Source organism: Coregonus lavaretus (assembly GCF_964263955.1).
Source record: "Coregonus lavaretus genome assembly, chromosome: 7".
NCBI classification, from domain to species: Eukaryota; Metazoa; Chordata; class Actinopteri; order Salmoniformes; family Salmonidae; genus Coregonus; species Coregonus lavaretus.
The window spans coordinates 40972986-40999751 of record NC_139994.1 but is presented as its reverse complement, the minus strand read 5'-3'; the positions used below and the strand labels follow the sequence as shown (position 1 = coordinate 40999751).

Sequence of the window (26766 nt, the reverse complement as noted above, 5' to 3'; positions counted from 1 at the left end):
TTGACTGTGGAAGAAATGGGCCGAGCGTGCAAACGCACCCGCATCCACATCATTGTCCCACTCCTCTTTGCAGATCTTCTCCAAGTCATTATGGTTTTGAGGCTGACGTTTGGCAACTCGAACCTTCAGCTCCCTCCACAGATTTTCTATGGGATTAAGGTCTGGAGACTGGCTAGGCCACTCCAGGACCTTAATGTGCTTCTTCTTGAGCCACTCATTTGTTGCCTTGGCCGTGTGTTTTGGGTCATTGTCATGCTGGAATACCCATCCACGACCCATTTTCAATGCCCTGGCTGAGGGAAGGAGGTTCTCACCCAAGATTTGACGGTACATGGCCCCGTCCATCGTCCCTTTGATGCGGTGAAGTTGTCCTGTCCCCTTAGCAGAAAAACACCCCCAAAGCATAATGTTTCCACCTCCATGTTTGACGGTGGGGATGGTGTTATTGGGGTCATAGGCAGCATTCCTCCTCCTCCAAACATGGCGAGTTGAGTTGATGCCAAAGAGCTCCATTTTGGTCTCATCTGACCACAACACTTTCACCCAGTTCTCCTCTGATTCATTCAGATGTTCATTGGCAAACTTCAGACGGGCATGTATATGTGCTTTCTTGAGCATGGGGACCTTGCGGGCGCTGCAGGATTTCAGTCCTTCACGGCGTAGTGTGTTACCAATTGTTTTCTTGGTGACTATGGTCCCAGCTGCCTTGAGATCTTTGACAATATCCTCCCGTGTAGTTCTGGGCTGATTCCTCACCGTTCTCATGATCATTGCAACTCCACGAGGTGAGATCTTGCATGGAGCCCCAGGCCGAGGGAGATTGACAGTTCTTTTGTGTTTCTTCCATTTGCGAATAATCGCACCAACTGTTGTCACCTTCTCACCAAACTGCTTGGCGATGGTCTTGTAGCCCATTCCAGCCTTGTGTAGGTCTACAATCTTGTCCCTGACATCCTTGGAGAGCTCTTTGGCCTTGGCCATGGTGGAGAGTTTGGAATCTGATTGATTGCTTCTATGGACAGGTGTCTTTTATACAGGTAACAAGCTGAGATTAGGAGCACTCCCTTTAAGAGTGTGCTCCTAATCTCAGCTTGTTACCTGTATAAAAGACACCAGGGAGCCAGAAATCTTTCAGATTTAGAGGAGGTCAAATACTTATTTCCCTCATTAAAATGCAAATCAATTTATAACATTTTTGACATGCATTTTTCTGGATTTTGTTGTTGTTATTCTCTCACTGTTCAAATAAACCTACCATTAAAATTATAGACTGATCATTTCTTTGTCAGTGGGCAAACGTACAAAATCAGCAGGGGATCAAATACTTTATTCCCTCACTGTATATGACATAAAATGCTGTGTAAAATAGCTAAAAGGCTATAAACTAACATTAACTGTAAAGGTATCAGTCACTAGTGGAAACATTTACAATTGCAATTAAGTTACGTTATCTTTTTAATGTATTTTACCTCAGAAGATCTGGTAGTAAGGTTGCTAGCTAGCACTCCTAGCAGCTTATGCTAACGAGCTAGCTGGCTAGCATTTACTGCTAGTGAAGTTGCTATCTAGCAAGTTAGCATAAACTAGCCCTAACTGGGCTAGTCATTTACCCCAGGGGGCTAGTTACCCCCTAGCACCCTAAACACCTTAATCAGCATTCCAGCAGTGTATTTGATCTGCACATGTCATAGCACCATCCAAGCGAGCTTACCTCTTTAGCGCGAGTGAAGTGAGTTCGGAACAACAAGGAGTTTTCACATACAAACTTTGTCCTAACTCAGAATCAAATATGCTTCCCAGAAATAACATGCTCGCTGTGGTAGAACGTTTATTTTGATTGCCGTTTTTCTGCTTTTATCAGAGTGCCATCAAGTAGCCTGATTTCAGATGTGTCCATGTAAACACGATTAGTAGGGAAATCGTTCTTCTTGCAAAGCATATAAACATTTTAATCAAACTACTATATTAATCGGACTATCCACAATAATTGCATTATTGTATGCATGTAACCGTACTCATTGGTGCAATAAACATCATTACATGAGTTTAGCTTCAGCTGGTGGTAGAGCTGATGGCAGAGCTGGATGTCCCCATCCACCTACTTCAAGTTGTCTTTCTCCCTGTGGTGTTTAGCCTGGAGCCCATCAATGGCAGCTCTCATGGGTTCTATCCATCAGCTGTAGTCCAAGACAAAGATGCGACCTCTTGCCTTGAGCAGTGGTGGTGTGCCTAGCAGAGGTAGTCTCTCGAGCCAGACGGCTTACTTACGGGAGACTAAGGCAGAAATGTGCTTATTAGATCTGATATAAAGGCACAACATTATTTTAATGAGAATTCAGTCCACTTGACAATTCAACAGAATTAATTATTCTTCATGCAGATGACTTGTACAACATGAGACAGATAGCTAGCTATACAGTACAGTTAAAAATAATATGTAATGTAACAGATACAGATGATGCGCATGTGATGGTTTCAAATAATAATGTTACTACTGCAAGCGAGCTCTATCCCTGCTTTTTCTGAAAAGTATATCTGATATTATAGCTAGCTAGCTAGTTGTTGTTGTTCTAGCTATCTTACCCGAAGCAGGCTTTTCTCCTCCTCGCTGGTCTACAGATGCATGACTACATGATCATGATTTTGTGGCTGTAACATTTAATGGAAATTGCACTATAACAACAACAACTAGCTAGCTACAGTGCGTTCAGAAAGTATTCATACCTCTTGACTTATTCCACATTTTGTTGTGATGCAGCCTGAACTCAAAATGGATTACATTTATTTTTACTCTCACCCATCTACACACAATACCCCATAATGACAAAGTGAAAACATGTTATTTATTTTTTTGCTAATTTATTGAACATGAAATACAGAAATATCTACACTGAACAAAAATATAAACACAACATGTAAAGTGGTGGTCCCATGTTTCATGTGCTGAAATAAAAAATACCAGAAATGTTCCAAACGCAAAAAAAGCTTATTTCTCTCAAATGTTGTGCACAAATTTGTTTACATCCCTTTTAGTGAGCATTTCTCCTTTGCCAAGATAATCCATCCACCTGACAGGTGTGGCACATCAAGAAGCTGATTAAACAGCATGATCATTACACAGGTGCACCTTGTGCTGGGGTCAATAAAAGGCCTCTCTAAAATGTGCAGTTTTGTCACACAACACAATGCCACAGAGTTTAAGTTTTGGGGGAGCGTGCAATTGGAATGCTGACTGCAGGAATGTCCACCAGAGCTGTTACCAGAGAATTGAATGTACATTTCTCTAGCATAAGCTGCCTCCAACGTTGTTTTAGAGAATTTGGCAGTACGTCCAACTGGCCTCACAACCGCAGACCACGTGTAACCACGCCAGCCCAGGACCTCCACATCTGGCTTCTTCACCTTCACCTATGCCCTCCCAGGTCCACCCATGGCTGCACCCCTGCCCAGTCATGTGAAATCCATAGATTAGGGCCTAATTTATTTATTTCAATTGACAGATTTTCTTATATGAACTGTAACTCAGTAAAATCTTTGAAATTCTTGCATGTTGCGTTTATATTTTTGTTCAGTATCATTTACATAAGTATTCACACCACTTAGTCAATACTTTGTAGAAGCACATTTGGCAGTGATTACAGCTGTGAGTCTTTCTGGGTAAGTCTCTAATAACTTTTCCCACCTGTATTGTACAATATTATTATTATTTTCAAAATTCTTCAAGCTCTGTCAAATTGGTTGAAGTCAAAACTGTAACTCGGCCACTCAGGAACATTCACTGTCTTTTTGGTAAGCAACTTCAGTGTAGATTTGGCCTGGTATTTTAGTTTATTGTCATGCTGAAAGGTGAATTAATCTCCCAGTGTCTGGTGATAAGCAGACTGAACCAGGTTTTCTTGCTTAGCTCCATTTAGTACATTTTTTATCCTGAATAACTCCCAATTCCATAACATGATGCAGACACCACGATGCTTTAAAATAAGGAGTGTGGTACTCAGTAATGTGTTGTATTGAATTTGCCCCAAATATAACACTTCGTATTCAGGATAAAAAGTTAATTGCTTGCCACATATTTTTGCAGTATGCTACTGTATGTAAATACACCCGCGTTGCTAAAAGCACCTAGTCTCATAGACCTATTGCTCTGTTACACAAGGGAAAGGGGGATACTTGGTCAGTTGTACAACTGAACGCATTGAACTGAAATGTGTCTTCTGCATTTAACCCAACCCCTCTGAATCAGAGAGGTGCGGGGGTCTGCTTTAATCGACATCATCAGCGCCCGGGAAACAGTGGGTTAACTGTCTTGCTCAGGGGCAGAATGACCGATTTTTACCTTGTCAGCTCAGGGATTCGATCCAGCAACCTTTTGGTTACTGACCCAACAGGCTACCTGCCGCCCACAGAACAACCATTAGATACAGGCTAGCCAGAAGGCTCTGATGCTAGCTAGCTAACCAGCCATCTTATTTCAATTGAAAAGAGGCTCGATAACTAGCATCAGCTTTGTAGTGTAAGCTGTTTGTTCTGGAAGCTACTTGCCGGAAGTCAAACCCCAGGTGAAATGGAATGTGTGAGGGGCAAAAAATTCAGTAGAACACATTGAGCCTATTCAACCCATTAATTGAAATTGGAATTTGAATTGGCCTCACCCCACAGGAAGCAGAATTCTAATTGAATTTGAATTAAAGTAGAATTTCATTCAAACCAATTGAAAGAAATTCACCAGAGACTTTAAACATATGAGTCTCATTCCTTTGACAAATATTTTGCCAAAAGCATCTGCCACCCCATACTAAAGAATACAGATACCATTTAAAATAGCAGCTTGATTATGACTCAAAGATGTCAAACCTCATTTTGTTTTCATTTTTGTCACAATATTTCCAGACCATAATAATTATTTAAAATTCATTTTATACTAATGAAATGTTGCGAAAATATAAACAAAGTATTGGTAACCAAACATGATGCCAAAATAAACATGCGAAGGAGGACCGGAGGTAAGCTTACTACGGCTACAATTTATTTTCGTTACCCATAATTAAGATATTTATCAGAGTTATTGACCTCACAATAAACCATATTCGAGTAATTTACATAATTTACATTACTATGAAGCGGCTGCCGTGGAGATGGACAGCGCATGGGTGCAGAAAGTAGGCTAATTCGAGAAGGCCTAATTCATTTAAACAGTCTTCATTTTAATTTGTCTTTAGGCTACTAACAACAAGAGGTAGGCCTACCTGTTTGACATACAACATTATAGTCTACTATTCATAGATTTTGTCAGCCAATTCCTTCAATCATCATTAGGGTTGAATATTTTTCCGGTATTTTACAAATGTTCCATCCAGAGAATAAATCACTTTTCTCCCGGTATCTCCCGCCTCCAACGTCATTTTAGAGAATATGGCAGGACACACAAAACGGCCTCACAACCGCAGACCACGTGTAACAACGCCAACCCAGGACCTCCACATCCTGCTTTCTCACCTGCGGGATCGTCTGAGAACAGCCACCCGGACAGCTGATGAAACTGAGGAGTATTTCTATCTGTAATAAAGCCCTTTTGTGGGGAAAAACTCAGTCTGATTGGCTTGGCCTGGCTCTCCAATGGGTGGGCCTACCTCCTCTTTCTCTCTCTATTGTTGCTTCATTCCTTCCTCGCTTTCAACAGTTAAATGAAATACGTTTTGTTGTCCTTATCTTCTTCATTGTAATGAGATCCTTGAATAATATAGTACTAGAATAAGATGCAAACCGGCTTTCACTTCTCTTCACGAAGATTGAATGGTTATGGGTCTGAATAAATAACTGGTATAGCCTACTGCCATCGCACGTTTTTCTCTTCTTTCAATTGGCCGCTTTAATATTTTAAACAGATACAGATGATGCGCATCGCTTTTCGAATAGTCTATTAGTATAAGTAATGCAAAAACAAATGTCTGAATATTTATGTAAATGTGATATTTCAGTTTTTGCTTTGTCATTATGGGGTATTGTGTGTAGATTTATGAGACATAAAAACAATTGAATCAATTTTAGAATAAGGCTGTTTACCTACCAACATTTGGAAAAAGTAATGGGGTCTGAATACTTCCCGAAGGCACTGTATATCAATTTTGAACAGGATTATCTATTTTGGATGCAATTTGAATGGAATTGATTGAGAGAGAGAAAGACTGCGAGATAGTGCTCGTGTGTGCACTCATTTAAAGCAACGATATTCGAATGATAGGCTGTTTTAAAACTTTGCAGCTGCAATTAAAGAAAATCATTTTTACAATAAAGAAATATGGTGACCCCGAAAGCCAGATGGAGATGGGTAAATTAGACGTGCATTCAGTCCTTATATTACTGTAGCATAGGCTATGCTGCAGCAAATGTAGGCCTACCTGTCGCAAGAAAAAAAGTTACCATGATGAGATGATAGGTCTACATGTATTGTGAACTACGCTCCATACTGAGATGCACTGTCTGTGCCCACCCTGAGCGTTGATGATTGATCATGCAGATAGCAGAGAGAAGGATATAGTGAAGCCAGATTTAGACATCGCATATCATTTAACAGTTCAATTTTATGTCATGCTGTTCGAATAAATAATATATTATAATTTACCGATTTCTTTCAGTTATTTATTCATGGTAAAGGGAGTGGGTTTGGGCGGGAAATCTCGGTAAATCTTCTGTCACTATCAATTGATGTTCGACATTTCAACAAGCTATTAAATAACATACTAACTCTAAATCGGTCAGGATCAAGCCAGGTAGCATAAGAAGGAACGAAAATGAATTATTTAGGCTTTATTGTTATTATTTCAAGGCTATAGCCTGCCATTTAAGAAATCAATTGTGAAGCATTTGTGACATGCTATAGGCAGGAGCGCTCAGCTTTTCAACAACACATCAACAACAGCACTTCAACAACATGCCTATAAATTTAGCATTTAGGCTGTATACAATGAAATGAAAAAAATATAATTACTTAGAATTAAATAATAATGAAATGAAAAATGCCTTATTGGGCTATACAGTCGTTCTACAGTGCCTTTGAATTCACTTTTAGAAACAAGAGTTTGGCCAGCCTTTGGTTTGAGGATCATGTTGTGAGCGATGCATGCCTAGTTTGTTAATTTAGCCTAGAAGATGCTCTTATATTCCAATGCCCTAATCAAAGTCAACACAAATCTATTTTGTAACAACAATATAATGGAATAAAATGGGATAAATTAGAAAAGTTATTATTAAGTGCATATAGGCCTACCTTATGATATGCGGATGCTGTGTTAAACAATGAATGGCTTTTTCTGGAATTCATTTATTGTCAGATACTTCAGTTGTAACTGGTTCTGTTGCGCTACATTTTTATAGTTGATAGACAACTTTAGCACTGTTCCAAACTTATGACTATCCTATTTTTTAACAATAGCCTGTATAGAAATCAAAATGTCTCCGGTGCTGCAGCATGCAATCTTTTGTTGTCATACTCTATTGTGGTATTAAAAAAGATTCTGCTTGTCTCCAGTCATGTAAAATGATCTAGAATTGCATGGAATTAGTTTATAAAAGGCTATTTTTTCTCGAACCGCAAATAAGATGATAGATTCATGCAGTGCTAGTATTATAATGGATATATTTTCACCCCTACCCTTGTCCGCAGTGTTCTGGGAATCCACCTTCTGGTTACTTTGCCATGCAATGCTTACAAAACGAAGAAAAGTTTCTAAAACAGCAGGGTCACTTGTTGTTGTCTTTCAAGCGTTCTGGGAGGGTCGGGTAAAAATATATTTTACATGGCCATCCAGTTTCATTTCAGAGAGATCCGATTTTCTCCAGGTATCCCTCATTATGGGGGATACATTATAAATAATGTACAGTCCCTTAGCCTGGTGCCTACTACCTTGCTATGCACCACACCTCACATTTTTAACGTGTTAGCAAACATGTGTAACTTCAGCAACTGTAAATAATTGTACAAGCTAGATCTATGTAACATAATTGACAAGGGTTGCCATTGGTTATGATTATGACAGTGGATGCATTGAAAATCTCACAAAACTATAGGCCAGATGCAAGATAGGATTCCAAACAGGTGTAAATATCAATTATTGGCTATCCAGCAAGCTAGCTAAGTTTACTAACAGTGAGTACAAACAATAATACAACAATTTACTGTTGTACATTTCTAAAACTTATAAGCTAGTTTTACTATAAAAAATATTTGCCTAAGCATGCCTGATAGACATGGCTGTAGCTAGATACTGTCTGCCTGCCTACCTAGGCACATTTGTACAGTCTGGTCACTATGCAAAAGTTGAGGGTTATGCCATGTTTCTTTCTATTAGGCTAGATATTGTTCTAAATGTAATCTCTGTGCCTGTGCACATGTACAGTGGGGAGAACAAGTATTTGATACACTGCTGATTTTGCAGGTTTTCCTACTTACAAAGCATGTAGAGGTCTGTAATTTTGATCATAGGTACACTTCAACTGTGAGATCTTGCATGGAGCCCCAGACCGAGGGTGATTGACCGTCATCTTGAACTTCTTCAATTTTCTAATAATTGCGCCAACAGTTGTTGCCTTCTCACCAAGCTGCTTGCCTATTATCCTGTAGCCCATCCCAGCCTTGTGCAGGTCTACAATTTTATCCCTGATGTCCTTACACATCTCTCTGGTCTTGGTCATTGTGGAGAGGTTGGAGTCTGTTTGATTGAGTGTGTGGACAGGTGTCTTTTATACAGGTAACGAGTTCAAACAGGTGCAGTTAATACAGGTAATGAGTGGAGAACAGGAGGGCTTCTTAAAGAAAAACTAACAGGTCCGTGAGAGCCGGAATTCTTACTGGTTGGTAGGTGATCAAATATTTATGTCATGCAATAAAATACAAATTAATTACTTAAAAATCATACAATGTGATTTTCTGGATTTTTGTTTTAGATTCCGTCTCTCACAGTTGACGTGTACCTATGATAAAAATTACAGACCTCTACATGCTTTGTAAGTAGGAAAACCTGCAAAATCGGCAGTGTATCAAATACTTGTTCTCCCCACTGTATGTATGTTAAGTTAGCCTACCCTAATGTTGACGTTATGCTGGCACAGTTCCACCGTAGTTCAAACTGTACAGTGCATTCGGAAAGTATTCAAACCCCTTCCCTTTTTGCACATTTTGTTACGTTACAAATTGATGAAAGTATTTTTTTCCCTCATCAAACTACACACAATACACCATAATGACAAAGCGATAACAGGTTTTTAGATTTATTTGCTAATTTATTTAAAATAATAAAACAGAAATGCCTTATTTACATAAGTATTCAGATCCTTTGCTATGAGACTCGAAATTGAGCTTAGGTGCATCCTGTTTCCATTGATCATCCTTGAGATGTTTCTAGTCCACCTGTGGTAAATTCAATTGATTGGACATGATTTGGAAAGGCACACACCTGTCTACATAAGGTTCCACAGTTGACAGTGCATATCAGAGCAAAAACGAAGCCATGAGGTCGAAGGAATTGTCCGTAGAGCTCCGAGACAGGATTGTGTCGAGGCACAGATCTGGGGAAGGGTACCAAAAATGTATGCAGCATTGAAAGTCCTCAAGAACACAGTGGCCTCTATCATTCTTAAATAGAAGAAGTTTGGAACCATCAAGACTCTTCCTAGAGCTGGCCACCTGGCCAAACTGAGCAATTGGGGGAGAAGGGCCTTGGTCAGGGAGGTGAACAAGAACCCAATGGTCACTCTGACAGAGCTCTAGAGTTTCTGGTTGTGTATCTGGAGAACGTTCCAGATGCACAACCATCTCTGCAGCACTCCACCAATCAGGCCTTTATGGTAGAGTGGCCAGACGGAAGCCACTCCTCAGTAAAAGGCACATGACAGCCAGCTTGGATTTTGCCAAAAGGCACCTAAGGACTCTCTGACCATGAGAAACAAGATTCTCTGGTCTGATGAAACCAAGATCGAACTCTTTGGCCTGATTGCCAAGCGTCACGTCTGGAGGAAACCTGGCACCATCCCTACGGTGAAGCATGGTGGTGGCAGCATCATGCTGTGGTGATGTTTTTCAGCGGCAGGGACTGTTAAACTAGTCAGGATCGAGGGAAAGATGAACGGAGCAAAGTACAGAGAGATCCTTGATGAAAACCTGCTCCAGAGTGCTCAGGACCTCAGATTGGGGCGAAAGTTCACCTCCCAACAGGACAACGACCCTAAGCACACAGCCAAGACAACGCAGGAGTGGCTTCGGGACAAGTCTCCGAATGTCTTTGAGTGGCCCAGCCAGAGCCCGGACTGAACCCGATCGCACATCTCTGGAGAGACCTGAAAATAGCTGTGCATTGACGCTCCCCATCCAACCTGACAGAGCTTGAGAGGATCTGCGGAGAAGAATGGGAGAAACTCCCCAAATACAGGTGTGGCAAGCTTGTAGCGTCATACCCAAGAAGACTTGAGGCTGTAATTGCTGGCATATGTGCTTCAACAAAGTACTGATTAAAGGGTCTGAATACTAAATTTGCTAACATTATGGGGTATTGATGAGGACATTAAAAAAAATCCATTTTAGAATAAGGCTTTAACGTAACAAAATGCTTCTTCCTGGAGTGGATTCTAGATGGAGAGAAACAGAATTCCTTTGCCTGCGTGTGTTATTGGAGCAGAACTATATCCCGTGAACTGTATCCCTCTCGATTGATTGGACATTATGCTGGATTTAAAGCAGTAGATGACTCAAGAGGAGCTGAGTGGCAGTTTGATCATGACAACACCCATCCCATAATTTGCTGATCAACAGATGTCTGCACTTCACACCTCAGACACACTTAGCAGCTGCTGCTAAGTCACACAGCTGTACAAGTACTTGAACTTTACTACACTGATATTACTACAAGTTTCTTTGTGAATGGCAATTTCATCATGACCACCTCTCCCATCAGGATTGTTGCACCAGATAATGTCATTTAACCAAATACCAACCATAGCTTGACGATGCTATCTTCGTCCTCGATTCGTGGAAACAGGAGTCTCATACAATGTCTGTGTCCAGTTGTAGGGGGGCAGTTAGAATTTTGAAAATGCCCCGTTATTTAAAAAAATATATTTATTTACTACAGCTGAGACACACTCTGACACAGTGAACTGTACTACACTGTTCATACAGTATTTTTTTTTGTATGTTACTTTTACAATATAACATTCTTGTTGAATACCCAGTTCTCTTTTTGAGTTAGCATTAAATCGTGTACACTCCCCTGTATTTTAGAATTTGACAAATAAACATTATTTGGATATATCTGAATGTCTAACATCTGTTTGATGCTACAGAGCCCTGTACAGCTTATATAAATATATTCTGTGAATCTATAAAGGCAGACAAATTTGGAAGATTGATAGAAAATATACATATTCATTTTTATGGTGGTTCTACATGGTCTTATGCTGAGCCACACGGTCCTTTATCCGACTTTGGATCACTGGCAATGGTGTTTGGCATGGTGGGTTGGGGAAGCTGAGACTCTTCGTGCATGTGATGAATGGTCTTGTCCTGTCTGTGGTGTAGGGTGAGCTGGATAAGACTTTGCCGGAAGTGGTCTAGGGCTCGTAGAGCTTGTTGTTGGACCTCTTGCAGAAGATTTGCTGGTACTGCACGTCTCCTGGAAGACATGGTTGTGGTGTTAGCATTTTACACTTTTTGTGGAAGGGACGTAAGCAAACACACCTCTGTTGGTAAAGGGCTCAACCGAATGGGATCTAAGTGTTTAGAGACATCCATGTGTATTGTTGAGGGACATTGGGAGCTGCTTTTGAGAGGAAAGATCAGTCAAGAAAGAGAATGGGCTGGGGGCTGCAGAAGGTGTGAAAAGTCTTAGGAGGGCAGTTCTTACACAGTATGTATAGTTGTGTATGGGAGATTGAAGAGAAACGGCACGTCTCAATTGTTCTCTTACACGACAAAACATTTACTGTCTCCAAGCACAACCAAAAAACCCTTCCTCATCTCAAAGACCTGTCTGTAAACCTCCCCCAGCCCATTGACTTTGACAGATCATTCTTGTCAATAGTAGCCCTTGGCAGGTACATGTCTTTGTATTGTGTATTGAGAATCTGCAGAGAGAAGAATGAGGTGGTTGTGTCGTAACTTTTTTAGTCGTTATTCCTTTCAGTATCCCTTGCTGGTTTCTCTCTCACAATGTTGTTGTGCTCCACAACTGCAAATTGTGTCCACTCCCTCATGCTTGTGTACCAAAAATGCAGCCACTTTGGGGTATTTTTCCGTAGCGCACCGTGGAAGGGCTCCAGATAACCTGAGTTTTAGAAAGAGAAAAGGGGTAGACTAAATTGATTACATGGTCTGGAAGGTAATTTGTGGTCCTCAGGCTACCTCTAACCACCTGTAACCCCATAACACAAACACCAACCAATACAAACACTACACAATTCATGTTTATGCCATGCTTACTGTACATTTAGCTATCTTAGCCGTCAGCTTGTACAACTTGCCAACTTACCTTCACCTGGTGCAGAGTCTGAGAAGTGGCGCCAGAGAAGATGGCTGCAGTTTTACAGCCCTCTAACCAATTGTACTATTATGTGTGTTTTTTCGCGTTATTTGTAATTTATTCTGTACATAATGTTTCTGCCACCGTCTCTTATGACCAAAAAGAGCTTCTGGATATCAGGACAGCGATTACTCACCTCGTATTGGACGAAGATTTTTTCTTCAACGAGCCGGATGCGAAGGATGTCCTACATACACTCGACAAGGCCCAAACCCCCTCATTCGCATGAGAAAGAGACAGAGATATCGTGGACGTAGGTCAGGGTGCCTTGTAAGGATCCGACGGCGAGCGAGTAAACTGCCTCTTCCATCAATCCTATTAGCCAATGTTCAATCATTTGAGAACAAATTGGCTGACCTAAGATTATGGTTATCCTACCAACAGGACATTAAAAACTGTGATATCTTATGTTTCACAGAGTCGTGGCTGAACGACGACATGGACAACATACAGCTGACGGGATATACGCTACAACGGCAGGATAGAACGGCTGACTCCGGTAAGACAAGGGGTGGCGGTCTGTGTATATTTGTAAACAACAGCTGGTGCACAAAATCTAATACTAAGGAAGTCTCAAGGTTTTGCTCGCCTGAGGTAGAGTATCTCATGATAAGCTGCAGACCACACTATTTACCAAGAGACTTTTCATCTATATTTTTTGTAGCTGTCTATCTACCACCACAAACCGATGCTGGCATTAAGATTGCACTCAATGAGCTGTATAAGGCCATAAGTAAACAGGAAAACGCTCATCCAGATGCAGCGCTCCTAGTGGCCGGGGACTTTAATACGGGGAAACTTAAATCCGTTCTACCTAATTTCTACCAGCATGTTAAATGTGCAACCAGAGGAAATAAAACTCTAGACCACCTTTACTCCACACACAGAGACGCATACAAAGCTCTCCCTCACCCTCCATTTGGCAAATCTGACCATAACTCTATCCTCCTGATTCCTGCTTATAAACTAAAACTAAAGCAGGAAGCACCAGTGACTCAGTTAATAAAAAAGTGGTCAGATGATGCAGATGCTAAGCTACAGGACTGTTTTGCTAGCACAGACTGGAATATGTTCAGAGATTCTTCAGATAGCATTGACGAGTACACCACATCAGTCACTGGCTTCATCAATAAGTGCATCAATGACATCGTCCCCACAGTGACCGTACGTACATACCCCAACCAGAAGCCATGGATTACAGGCAACATCCGCACTGAGCTAAAGGGTAGAGCTGCCGCTTTCAAGGACTCTAACCCGGACGCTTATAAGAAATCCCGCTATGCCCTCCGACGAACCATCAAACAGGCAAAGAGTCAATACCGGACTAAGATTGAATCGTACTACACTGGCTCTGACACTCGTCGGATTGGCAGGGCTTGAAAACTGGGCGAGCTGCCCAGTGAGCTGCCCAGTGACACAAGCCTACTAGATGAGCTAAATCACTTCTATGCTCGCTTCGAGGCAAGCAACACTGAAGCATGCATGAGAGCACCAGCTGTTCCGGATGACTATGTGATCACGCTCTCCGTGGCCGATGTGAGTAAGACCTTTAATCAGGTCAACATTCACAAGGCCGCAGGGCCAGACGGATTACCAGGACGTGTACTCCGAGCATGTGCTGACCAACTGGCAAGTGTCTTCACTGACATTTTCAACATGTCCCTGACTGAGTCTGTAATACCAACATGTTTCAAGCAGACCACCATAGTCCCTGTGCCCAAGAACACTAAGATAACCTGCCTAAATGACTACCGACCCGTAGCACTCACGTCTGTAGCCATGAAGTGATTTGAAAGGCTGGTCATGGCTCACATCAACACCATTATCCCAGAAACCGTAGACCCACTCCAATTTGCATACCGCCCCAACAGATCCACAGATGATGCAATCTCTATTGCACTCCACACTGCACTTTCCCACCTGGACAAGAGGAACACCTTCAGTGAGGGAAAAAAGTATTTGATCCCCTGCTGATTTTGTACGTTTGCCCACTGACAAAGACATGATCAGTATATAATGTTAATGGTAGGTTTATTTGAACAGTGAGAGACAGAATAACAACAACAAAATCCAGAAAAACACATGTCAAAAATGTTATAAATTGATTTGCATTTTAATGAGGGAAATAAGTATTTGACCCCTCTGCAAAACATGACTTACTACTTGGTGGCAAAACCCTTGTTGGCAATCACAGAGGTCAGATGTTTCTTGTAGTTGGCCACCAGGTTTGCACACATCTCAGGAGGGATTTTGTTCCACTCCTCTTTGCAGATCTTCTCCAAGTTATTAAGGTTTCGAGGCTGACGTTTGGAAACTCGAACCTTCAGCTCCCTCCACAGATTTTCTATGGGATTAAGGTCTGGAGACTGGCTAGGCCACTCCAGAACCTTAATGTGCTTCTTCTTGAGCCACTCCTTTGTTGCCTTGGTCGTGTGTTTTGGGTCATTGTCATGCTGGAATACCCATCCACAACCCATTTTCAATGCCCTGGCTGAGGGAAGGAGGTTCTCACCCAAGATTTGACGGTACATGGCCCCGTCCATTGTCCTTTTGATGCGGTGAAGTTGTCCTGTCCCCTTAGCAGAAAAACACCCCCAAAGCATAATGTTTCCACCTCCATGCTTGACGGTGGGGATGGTGTTCTTGGGGTCATAGGCAGCATTCCTCCTCCTCCAAACACGGCGAGTTGAGTTGATGCCAAAGAGCTCGATTTTGGACTCATCTGACCACAACACTTTCACCCAGTTATCCTCTGAATTATTCAGATGTTCATTGGCAAACCTCAGACGGGCATGTATATGTGCTTTCTTGAGCAGGGGGACCTTGCGGGCGCTGCAGGATTTCAGTCCTTCACGGCATAGTGTGTTACCAATTGTTTTCTTGGTGACTATGGTCCCATTTGCCTTGAGATCATTGACAAGATCCTCCCGTGTAGTTCTGGGCTGATTCCTCACCGTTCTCATGATCATTGCAACTCCACAAGGTGAGATCTTGCATGGAGCCCTAGGCCGAGGGAGATTGACAGTTATTTTGTGTTTCTTCCATTTGCGAATAATCGCACCAGCTGTTGTCACCTTCTCATCAAGCTGCTTGGCGATGGTCTTGTAGCCCATTCCAGCCTTGTGTAGGTCTACAATCTTGTCCCTGACATCCTTGGAGAGCTCTTTGGTCTTGGCCATGGTGGAGAGTTTGGAATCTGATTGATTGATTGCTTCTGTGGACAGGTATCCTTTATAAAGGTAACAAGCTGAGATTAGGAGCACTCCCTTTAAGAGTGTGCTCCTAATCTCAGCTCGTTACCTGTATAAAAGACACCTGGGAGCCAGAAATCTTTCTGATTGAGAGGGGGTCAAATACTTATTTCCCTCATTAAAATGCAAATCAATTTATAACATTTTTGACATGCGTTTTTCTGGATTTTGTTGTTGTTATTCTGTCTCTCACTGTTCAAATAAACCTACCATTAAAATTATAGACTGATCATTTCTTTGTCAGTGGGCAAACGTACAAAATCAGCAGGGGATCAAATACTTTTTTCCCTCACTGTACGTGAGAATGCTGTTCATTGACTACAGCTCAGCGTTCAACACCATAGTGCCCTCAAAGCTCATCACTAAGCTAAGGATCCTGGGACTAAACACCTCCCTCTGCAACTGGATCCTGGACTTCCTGACGGGCCACCCCCAGGTGGTAAGGGTAGGTAACAACACATCTGCCACGCTGATCCTCAACACGGGGGCCCCTCAGGGGTGCGTGCTCAGTCCCCTCCTGTACTCCCTGTTCCCTCATGACTGCATGAAATGGCACGACTCCAACACCTTCATTAAGTTTGCTGATGACACAACAGTGGTAGGCCTGATCACCGACAACGATGAGACAGCCTATAGGTAGGAGGTCCGATACCTGGCCGTGTGGTGCCAGGATAACAACCTCCTCCTCAACGTGATCAAGACAAAGGAGATGATTGTGGACTACAGGAAAAAAAAGAGGACTGAGCACGCCCCCATTCTCATCAACGGGGCTGTAGTGGAACAGGTTGAGAGCTTCAAGTTCCTTGGTGTCCACATCACCAACAAACACACCAAGACAGTCGTGAAGAGGGCACGACAAAGCCTATTCCCCCTCAGAAGACTGAAAAGATTTGGCTTGGTCCTCAGATCCACAAAAAGTTCTACAGCTGCACCATCGAGAGCATCCTGACTGGTTGCATCACCGCCTGGTATGGCAACAGCTCGGCCTCTGACCGCAAGGCACTACAGAGGGTAGTGCGTACGGCCCAGTTCATCACTGGGGCCAAGCTTCCTGCCATCCAGGACCTCTATACCAGGCGGTGTCAGAGGAAGGCCCTCAAAATTGTCAAAGACTCCAGCCACCCTACTTATAGACTGTTCTCTCTGCTACCGCACGGCAAGCGGTACTGGAGCGCCAAGTCTAGGTCCAAAAGGCTTCTCAACAGCTTCTACCCCCAAGCCATAAGACTCCTGAACAGCTAATCATTGCTACCCGGACTATCTGCAATCCTCGAAATCTTCCATACGCACAAAAAGCTTATTTCTCTCAAAATATGTACACAAATTTGTTTACATCCCTGTTAGTGAGCATTTCTCTTTTTGCCAGGATAATCCATCCACCTGACGGGTGTGGCATATCAAGAAGCTCATTAAACAGTATGATCATTACACAGGTGCACTTGTGCTGGGGACAATAAAAGGCCACTCTAAAATGTGCAGTTTTGTCACACAACACCACAGATGTTTTGAGGGACCGTGCAATACGCATGCTGACTGCAGGAATGTCCACCAGAGCTGTTGCCAGAGAATGTAATGTTCATTTCTCTACCATAAACCGCCTCCAAAGTTGTTTTAGAGAATTTGGCAGTACGTCCAACCGGCCTCACAACCGCAGATCACATGTAACCATGCCAGCCCAGGACCTCCACATCCGGCTTCTTCACCTGCGGGATTGTCTGAGACCAGCCACCCAGACAGCTGATGAAACTGTGGGTTTGCACAATCTAAGAATGCACAGATATACCGTGACGAGATCCTGAGACCCATTGTTGTGCCATTCATCCGCCGCTATCACCTCATGTTTCAGCATGATAATGCACAGCCCTATGTTGCAAGGATCTGTACACAATTCCTGGAAGCTGAAAATGTCCCAGTTCTTCCAAGGTCTGCGCACTCTCCAGACATGCCACCCATTGAGCATGTTTGGGATGCTCTGGATCGACGTGGATGACAGCGTGCTCCAGTTTCCGCCAATTTCAAGCAACTTCGCACAGACATTGAGGAGGAGTGGGACAACATTCCACAGGCCACAATCAACAGCCTGATCAACTCTATACATACGAGATGTGTCGCGCTGCATGTGGCAAATTGTTGTCACACCAGATACTGACTGGTTTTCTGATCCACGCCACTACCTTTTTTGAAGGTATCTGTGACCAACAGATGCCAATCTGTTGTATTTCCAGTCATGTGAAATCCATAGATTTGGGCCTAATGAATTTATTTCAATTTACTGATTTCCTTAAATGAACTGTAATCAGTAAAATCTTTGTAATTGTTGCATGTTGCATTTATATATTTGTTCAATGTAGTAATGACTATATGCTGTGGCAGAGACAGGGTGAAATGCCCCTTTAAGGGTTGACTCATCAGCAAAACAAATCCTCATGATGATGTGGCAGATGTGGCCAGAGACACTTTGCTTCTTGAAGTTCCAATATCTTGAAAACTTGGCTGCTGTCATGCAAAACATTTTGGGACTGTATCAACATCGGACTAATGAAAAAAACACCAAAATATCGTTTTTTAGTGGATTTTCCCTTTTATACCAAATTGTACAAATGCCAAAACACACACACACACTTTAAAAGTTAAACTGTAACCCTTTAAAACAAAAACAAACAGGATAATTTAACAAAGGAAGCCATGCATGTATTTTATTTCTATTGAATTGTTTCTGATTTTCTTTTGCTGTTCGACCGAAAGTGTGTGTTGAGGGTTCCCGTGTAGCTCAGTTGGTAGAGCATGGCGCTTGCAACGCCAGGGTTGTGGGTTCGATTCCCACGGGAGACCAGTATGAAAATGTATGCACTTACTAACTGTAAATCGCTCTGGATTAGAGCGTCTGCTAAATGACTAAAATGTAAATGTTTCAGAAGAAGCACACACACACTTACTTCTCTGTTCTGTATAGAGTGAACATAGAAGACGTGCTACAGCACATAGCTGACATTCTTTACAGGTGTTGTAGGAGGCTGCATGCATGAGAACAGATAACTTTGCCCCCCCCAAAAAAAAAATCATGACAATTTCCAGATTCTGAATTTGTAAATGTGGGTTAGCTGGCAGTTTGAGAGCGTTACAAACTCCAACGTTCTTGTCACGCTTCTGCATGAAGTCCCCAACGCACAGAACACGCCCCTAGAAAGACAAATGGAATGACCGCGTCGAATGTCTGACTGAAAAGGATAGAAGATAGAGAGAGAGAAAACACTCCCCCGTCTGTTCGTTTTTCCCCTGTCTTCCTCACTCCCTCCTTCCTTCTCTCGCTCTGTCCTCTGCTCTCCCCCTTTCCAGAAAACATGAAGAAAGAGAAGAGAAGAATCCGGGGGGGACGAGTGTGAACAAGGGAAAGTTCGAGGAAAGCAAGAGAGGGGGACTATAATAGGCGGATGGAAGGAAGGAAGAAATTAAGGAAGGGATCTATCCAGCCATACAACGCGATTAAACGAGACATGAGCAAACTATATATTGACCTATATTAAACGCAGCAACTCGACTCTTCTCAACTTGTGACGTTTAAAACTATTTGAGCATAGTTGAATACGCAAACTTAGGCTATTAGGAACCAAGTTATCGTATTTCCTAATTCCTATAGCAACTTGTTGCAAGTCATAGCTCACCCCGGAAAAGGACTTAGCCCCGAGGACCAAGGGGCACGGACGAGGGCAGGTCGCCGCAGCCTGAGTTTAGGCGTTGCCACACGGCGTTGACCCGGAGCCATGGCCGGGGCGAAGCCAGGAGTCCACGCTCTGCAGCTCAAACCGGTGTCGGTTCACGACATACTAAAACGGGGGAGCAAGTTTATCAAATGGGATGAGGTTAGTAGTTATATAGTGGCTCTAAACGTGTTTGTGTGTGTGAGAGAGAGAGTTATAGCCTATATTTAGTTTTCTTCTCGTTTCCCCCCCCACCACAGGTGTTCAAGTTGCATTCATTGTAAAATAATAGTAGCATAGTTGATTTTATTGATAAATCCTTACTTTGTGGACGTCAGAGTTGACTATTCTTGACACCGCAGTCCAGAGGCTGTAGGTAGGCTAAGTATGTCCCTGCAGGACTGGTATAGGCTAGGCTACATGTCAACAGACAGGATTCGTCCCAAATGGCACCCTATTCCCTATACCAGGGATCATCAACTAGATTCAGCTGCGGGACGATTTTGTTGTTGTTGAGCGGAGGGTCAGGAGGCTGGAACATTTGTAGACCGCCCAAACATATAATAATATTTGACTAAAACATAATAATTTCAAACCTTGCTTACATTTGTATATGGTCACATATAAAATCACCCGCAGGCCGCAAGTTGGGGATCCCCGCCCTATACTTTTGACCTATCGCTATTGGTTCTGGTTTAAAATAGTGCACTTAATAGGGAATAGGGTGCCATTTGGGACGGTCTTTGGACTGTCCTGCGTACTTATACCTATCCTGCAACAGATCGGCCTAGCTCTGCTCTCCTTTGAATTCTTGTCAAGCAAGTTTTTCCTCCGCTCAGGTTTTTTAGACAATGCGGTTATCGACCAAAGCCCTTTTTCTTTCCCGCTTTTGGCCTACTCTCTCTCTCTTTCTTTCTGTTCTGTTCTAGCACCATTTTGTCACTGCTTTCCCAAGGCATTTCGATAGACAGTAGGAGTAAATGGAATGACAAGGGTTGAATTATAATTTTTATCTCAACATAGGAGAGACAGACTTTGTGAATTAAGTTTCTGAATGAACATTCCATAGGCCTACTCTTGCAAAATATGTCGACATGTAGCCTAGGCTAAAACACCCACATTTGTATGTCCCTAACTCTATTTAAGACATTTTAGGACTATTTTAGTACTTCCTGTTTCAGGTAGACAGTTGTTAATTTGGAAACTGTATTTTTTTGTATTTTAATAAATCAAGACAACCCAAACATGTTTTATGGGAAATTGAAAGATCGCTCCACTGGATTGGCCCTACTCTCTCTTCCACGTATTTCACCCCTCCTTGCCTGGCAACCATGGCCTGTGTGTGTGAGAGAGAGATATTACGTTTCATTGTCAGTATTTTAGATGAGGGCGCCTGAAGCATTTTACTGCTTTAATGGTGTCAATAGAAAAAAGTTTTTGCAAACAGACAGAAATAAGTAATAGGCTGCAAATCAAATCAAATTGTATTTGTCACATGCGCCGAATACAACAGGTGAAGACCTTACCGTGAAATGCCTTATAAGCCCTTAACCAACAATGCAGTTCAAGAAATAGAGTTAAGAAAATATTTACTAAAAAAACTAAAGCCCCCCCCACCAAAAAAAAAGTAACACAATAAAATAACAATAATGAGGCTATATACAGGGGCTACCTGTACCGAATCAATGTGCGGGGGTACAGGTTAGTCAAGGTAATTTGTACATGGGGGGGGGGGGGGGGGTCAATGTAAATAGTCCGGGTAAATAGTCCGGGTGGCCATTTTATCAATTGTTCAGCAGTCTTATGGCTTGGGGGTAGAATCTGTTAAGGAGCCCTAAACCTAATTCTAACACTAATTCTAACCTTAACCCTAAACCCCCTAGAAATAGCATTTGACCTTGTGGGGACCACCAAAATGTCCCCAGTTGGTCAAATGTTTGTTCGTTTACTATTCTTGTAGCACAAGAATAATTAAACACGTCCACACACACACAGCACCTCTGTGACCTATTGCTGCTCTACTGGTGACAGTGTAAGGCAGTGTTCCCCAATAGGTGGCTCATGATTTTATTTGCAAAAATACAAAATAAATAATAATATTTAGGGGTTCAAGCAGCGAAGCTGGGTGAAACCCTACTGTATTTGTTGGCATTGATTATTATTATTATTCAGATTCTGCCCAAATCTTGTAAAAATGTGCAAATTCCTTTGAGATAATAATGCCTAGGAGGATGCAACCTTGAATGATGGTAAAGGGCCATGGGTCACACTCTCTCATGCAATGCCAGTTGACAACATGGTGGCGCTATAACAAGCAATTGAAAATGCACACTTTGAAAGCTCATGCCCCTCAATCCTTGTGACCTAGAATCATGAAGTTCGATAGATAGGTCCCTCTCCTTACAACAAACACATTTGCCTCAAGGACCCAAAAGGTCCGCCATGATGGATTTTCCGCCATTGTGAATTTTGTGAAAATCACTTAAAACGCTACTAAAATTGGCCCATGGCTTAATGTAATTGGGAACCCCTGGTGTAAGGTGTGTGTGTGTGTGTGTTCTTTGAAGAAGTAGCAGCATTGTCATGCAGTGGGACGGATCCATGTCACAGACCTCTAAACACATTTACATTCCTTCTCTCTCTTTCTTCTCTCTCTCTCTCTCTGTTTCTTTCTTCCTCCTCAGTCTTTCTCTCTCCCTCACTTCATCTATCTCACTCTCTTCCTCTATCTCTCTCTCTATCTTTCTCTCTTCCTCCTCTCTTTCTCAGAGGGAATTCCCAGGAAGTTGTTAGGCATGTGATTAAATTTGCGAACTGCAAGGAACAATGTGCATATCTCTCTCTCTCCACTCTGTATCCATCTATCTATATCTCTCTGAGACCCTCTCTCTCCTCCTATATCCCTTCCTCATTCTCTCTCCCTCTGCAGAGAGAAACAGAACTGATATGACGAGAGTAGCTTGAAGTAGAAGGAAAGAGGGAAAAAAATGTGAGAGAAAGAGGAGTGTGGGAGAGGAAATAGAGGGAATGTGAGAGAGCAACATTTCATGTTGCTCAGACCCCAAATAAGGACATCTGATTTGAGAAAGTGGGAAAGAGTTGAGAATCTAGTCTCAAGTTAATACCAGCCCCCCCCCCCCCCCCCCCCACACACACACACACACTGTAGAAAGACATTCAGCACATTTCTCCACCTACAGTGAGTCAACGTGTGCGTGCGGGTGTGTGTGGTTGTTTTATTCTGTGTGTGTTTCACTCTGAATTACTTCCTGTCGCAGCTTGTTGTGCTCTCTGGAGCCAAAACGACTTTCCCAGCCCTCCCTACCTCCTCCCTCTCCCACCTTCCCTCCCTCCATCTTTCCCCCATCCCTCCCATCCTTCTTCCATCTCTCCCTCCTTCCCTCCTTCCCCTCTTCCTCAACCCCATCCATTCTGCTCCTCAATTCAACTTAGATAAATCCCAGTTGAATTCAGTAAAAATTATGTTTGCCTCGTGTGTGTGTAACAGAGAGAGAGAGAGAACCTCCACATACTGTTACCTCTGTGAGCTCAACCCTAAACCCTTGTCTCTCTCTGTCACACACACACACACCCACACACACAGGCACACAGATCCTGGACAGTAGAGTTTAGTATACTCCGGACTCAAGAACCTTCCCTAGTATGTGAACCTGATGGTACCATATTCTAGTGTTGTCATGATAGCAGAATTTTTACTTCGATACTAATACCAGCCTTAGTAACACGATACTCGATACCATCACGATACTCGATACCAAAACGATACCACAGCAAAAAAAGAAGGCATATTAGCCAAGTCACAGAATGGCACTTGATCCAGACAGATAAACTCAGGTACTGCTCTGTTCAATCGTTGGTCATCTTTTGAGTTCAATATCATTACATTTGAGGTGTTTTATGTCAAATAATTTCAGAGACAGCTATGTGTGCATTAATGAATCAGTGATGCAATCATACAATCAATTTGACTTTGTTTTTACCAATCTAACTACACTGAACAAAAAATATAAATGCAACAATTTCAAAGATTTTACTGAATTACAGTTATTTATAAGATAACCAGTAAATTAAAATACATTCATTAGGCCCTAATCGATGGATTTCACATGACTGGGAATACAGATATGCATATGTTGGTCACAGATACCGTAAAAAAAAAAGTAGTGGTGTGAATCAGAAAACCAGTCAGTATCTGGCACTACCTGGGTGCCCCCACCCAGGTAGTGGCAGTGCTGGCAACACTAGCTGCAGTAATCTATGGGGAGGGGGTCACACTATGACAATCAGAGAGGGGGCAAATTATTGTGGCCCTGGTGGCACAACATGATCAAAAGGTCTGACTGCACAGAGATGCTTGGGAAAAATGGTCACAACAGGGAACCAGCATGTGTGTGTTTCAGGGGAAAGGGGTGTATCTGAGCTCCATCAGCTAGGACTTGACATTGGTTAATAAAATCTCACCATTCTTGCTCAATTTTGCATTCCCTCTCAAACAGTTACAACTGCATATGCATTCGCACATCGAGTCTTCTCAGGTTGGGCTCGGGGATGGAACAACTGTTGAACATCTGAGCTTGTGGTTGTTTGTGGGGGAAGGGTGTGTGTGTGTTTGTATCCCACATCTGTTGCTATGGGGTAATGATGTTAGGGACAATATCTGTGAATAACAATCCTTTGTATGAACTGCCTACATTATTGCACATATTATTAGTTAATTATGGAAATAAATTAAGATATGCAAGATTTTTAAATGTATACAGTACCAGTCAAAAGTTTGGACACACCTACTCATTCAAGGGTTTTTATTTATTTTTACTATTTTCTACATTGTAGAATAATAGTGAAGACATCAAAACTATGAAATAACACATATGGAATCATGTAGTAAACAAGAAAGTGTTAAACAAATCAAAATATATTTTATATTTGCGATTCTTCAAATAGCCACCCTTTGCCTTAATGACAGCTTTGCACACTCTTGGCATTCTCTCAACCAGCTTCACCTGGAATGCTTTTCCAATAGTCTTGAAGGAGTTCCCACATATGCTTAGCACTTGTTGGCTGCTTTTCCTTCACTCTGCTGTCCGACTCACCCCAAACCATCTCAATTGGGTTGAGGTCGGGGGATTGTGGAGGCCAGGTCATCTGATGCAGCACTCCATCACTCTCCTTCTTGGTAAAATAGCCCTTACACAGCCTGGAGGTGTGTTGGGTCATTGACCTGTTGAAAAACAAATGATAGTCCCACTAAGCCCAAACCAGATGGGATGGCATATCGCAGCAGAATGCTGTGGTAGCCATGCTGGTTAAGTGTGCCTTGAATTCTAAATAAATCACAGACCATGTCACCAGCAAAGCACCCCCACACCATAACACCTCCTCCTCCATGCTTTACGGTGGGAACTACACATGCGAAGATCATCCGTTCACCCTCACAAAGACACGGCGGTTGGAACCAAAAATCTCACATTTGGACTCCAGACCAAAGGACACATTTCCACCGGTCTAATGTCAATTGCTTGTGTTTCTTGGCCCAAGCAGGTCTCTTCTTATTGGTGTCCTTTAGTAATGCTTTCTTTGCAGCAATTCGAACATGAAGGCCTGATTCACACAGTCCCCTCTGAACAGTTGATGTTGAGATGTGTCTGTGACTTGAACTCTGTGAAGCATTTATTTGGGCTGCAATTTCTGAGGCTGGCAGCTCTAATGAACTTATCCTCTGCAGCAGAGGTAACTCTGGGTCTTCCATTCCTGTGGTGGTCCTCATGAGCCAGTTTCATCATAGCGCTTGATGGTTTTTGCGACTGCACTTGAAGAAACTTTCAAAGTTCTTGAAATGTTCCGTATTGACTGACCTTCATGTCTTAAAGTAATGATGGACTGTCATTTCTCTTTGCTTATTTGACCGGTTCTTGCCATAATATGGACTTGGTCTTTTACCAAATAGGGCTATCTTCTGTATACCCCCTACCTTGTCATAACACAACGGATTGGATTGAATAAAGAAAAACACTTGAATGAGTAGCTGTGTCCAAACTTTTGACTGGTACTGTGTGTATGTATATACAGTGGGGAAAAAAAGTATTTAGTCAGCCACCAATTGTGCAAGTTCTCCCACTTAAAAAGATGAGAGAGGCCTGTAATTTTCATCATAGGTACACGTCAACTATGACAGACAAAATGAGAAAAACAAATCCAGAAAATCACATTGTAGGATTTTTAATGAATTTATTTGCAAATTATGGTGGAAAATAAGTATTTGGTCAATAACAAAAGTTTCTCAATACTTTGTTATATACCCTTTGTTGGCAATGACACAGGTCAAACGTTTTCTGTAAGTCTTCACAAGGTTTTCACACACTGTTGCTGGTATTTTGGCCCATTCCTCCATGCAGATCTCCTCTAGAGCAGTGATGTTTTGGGGCTGTCGCTGGGCAACACAGACTTTCAATTCCCTCCAAGGATTTTCTATGGGGTTGAGATCTGGAGACTGGCTAGGCCACTCCAGGACCTTGAAATGCTTCTTACGAAGCCACTCCTTCGTTGCCCGGGCGGTGTGTTTGGGATCATTGTCATACTGAAAGACCCAGCCACTTTTCATCTTCAATGCCCCTGCTGATGGAAGGAGGTTTTCACTCAAAATCTCACTATACATGGCCCCATTCATTCTTTCCTTTACACAGATCAGTCGTCCTGGTCCCTTTGCAGAAAAACAGCCCCAAAACATGATGTTTCCACCCCCATGTTTCACAGTAGGTATGGTGTTCTTTGGATGCAACTCAGCATTCTTTGTCCTCCAAACACGACGAGTTGAGTTTTTACCAAAAAGTTCTATTTTGGTTTCATCTGACCATATGACATTCTCCCAATCCTCTTCTGGATCATCCAAATGCACTCTAGCAAACTTCCGACGGGCCTGGACATGTACTGGCTTAAGCAGGGGGACACGTCTGGCACTGCAGGATTTGAGTCCCTGGCGGCGTAGTGTGTTACTAATGGTAGGCTTTGTTACTTTGGTCCCAGCTCTCTGCAGGTCATTCACTAGGTCCCCCCGTGTGGTTCTGGGATTTTTGCTCACCGTTCTTGTGATCATTTTGACCCCACCTGGTGAGATCTTGCGTGGAGCCCCAGATCGAGGGAGATTATCAGTGGTCTTGTATGTCTTCCATTTCCTAATAATTGCTCCCACAGTTGATTTCTTCAAACCAAGCTGCTTACCTATTGCAG

At 42.5% G+C, this 26766-nt stretch overlaps 1 protein-coding gene and 1 long non-coding RNA gene across 2 annotated transcripts in view; one reads left to right on the top strand and one right to left on the bottom strand.

The window, feature by feature from the left end:
• Nucleotides 1–9264: 9264 nt before the first annotated feature.
• On the bottom strand, nucleotides 9265–19921 carry LOC311132125. Its single transcript, XR_014613489.1, has 3 exons — nucleotides 19843–19921; nucleotides 12150–12314; nucleotides 9265–11663 (listed from the first exon to the last, which is right to left on the bottom strand). It is a non-coding gene; the product is annotated as an uncharacterized lncRNA (long non-coding RNA).
• Nucleotides 19148–26766, top strand: part of plcb3 (phospholipase C, beta 3 (phosphatidylinositol-specific)) — a 95359-nt gene continuing 87740 nt past the window's right edge. The window contains exon 1 of the mRNA XM_084165330.1: nucleotides 19148–19680. Within this exon, the coding sequence (XP_084021456.1) occupies nucleotides 19582–19680 (99 nt within the window). The 5' untranslated portion in view covers nucleotides 19148–19581. The remainder of the gene's footprint in view (nucleotides 19681–26766) is intronic.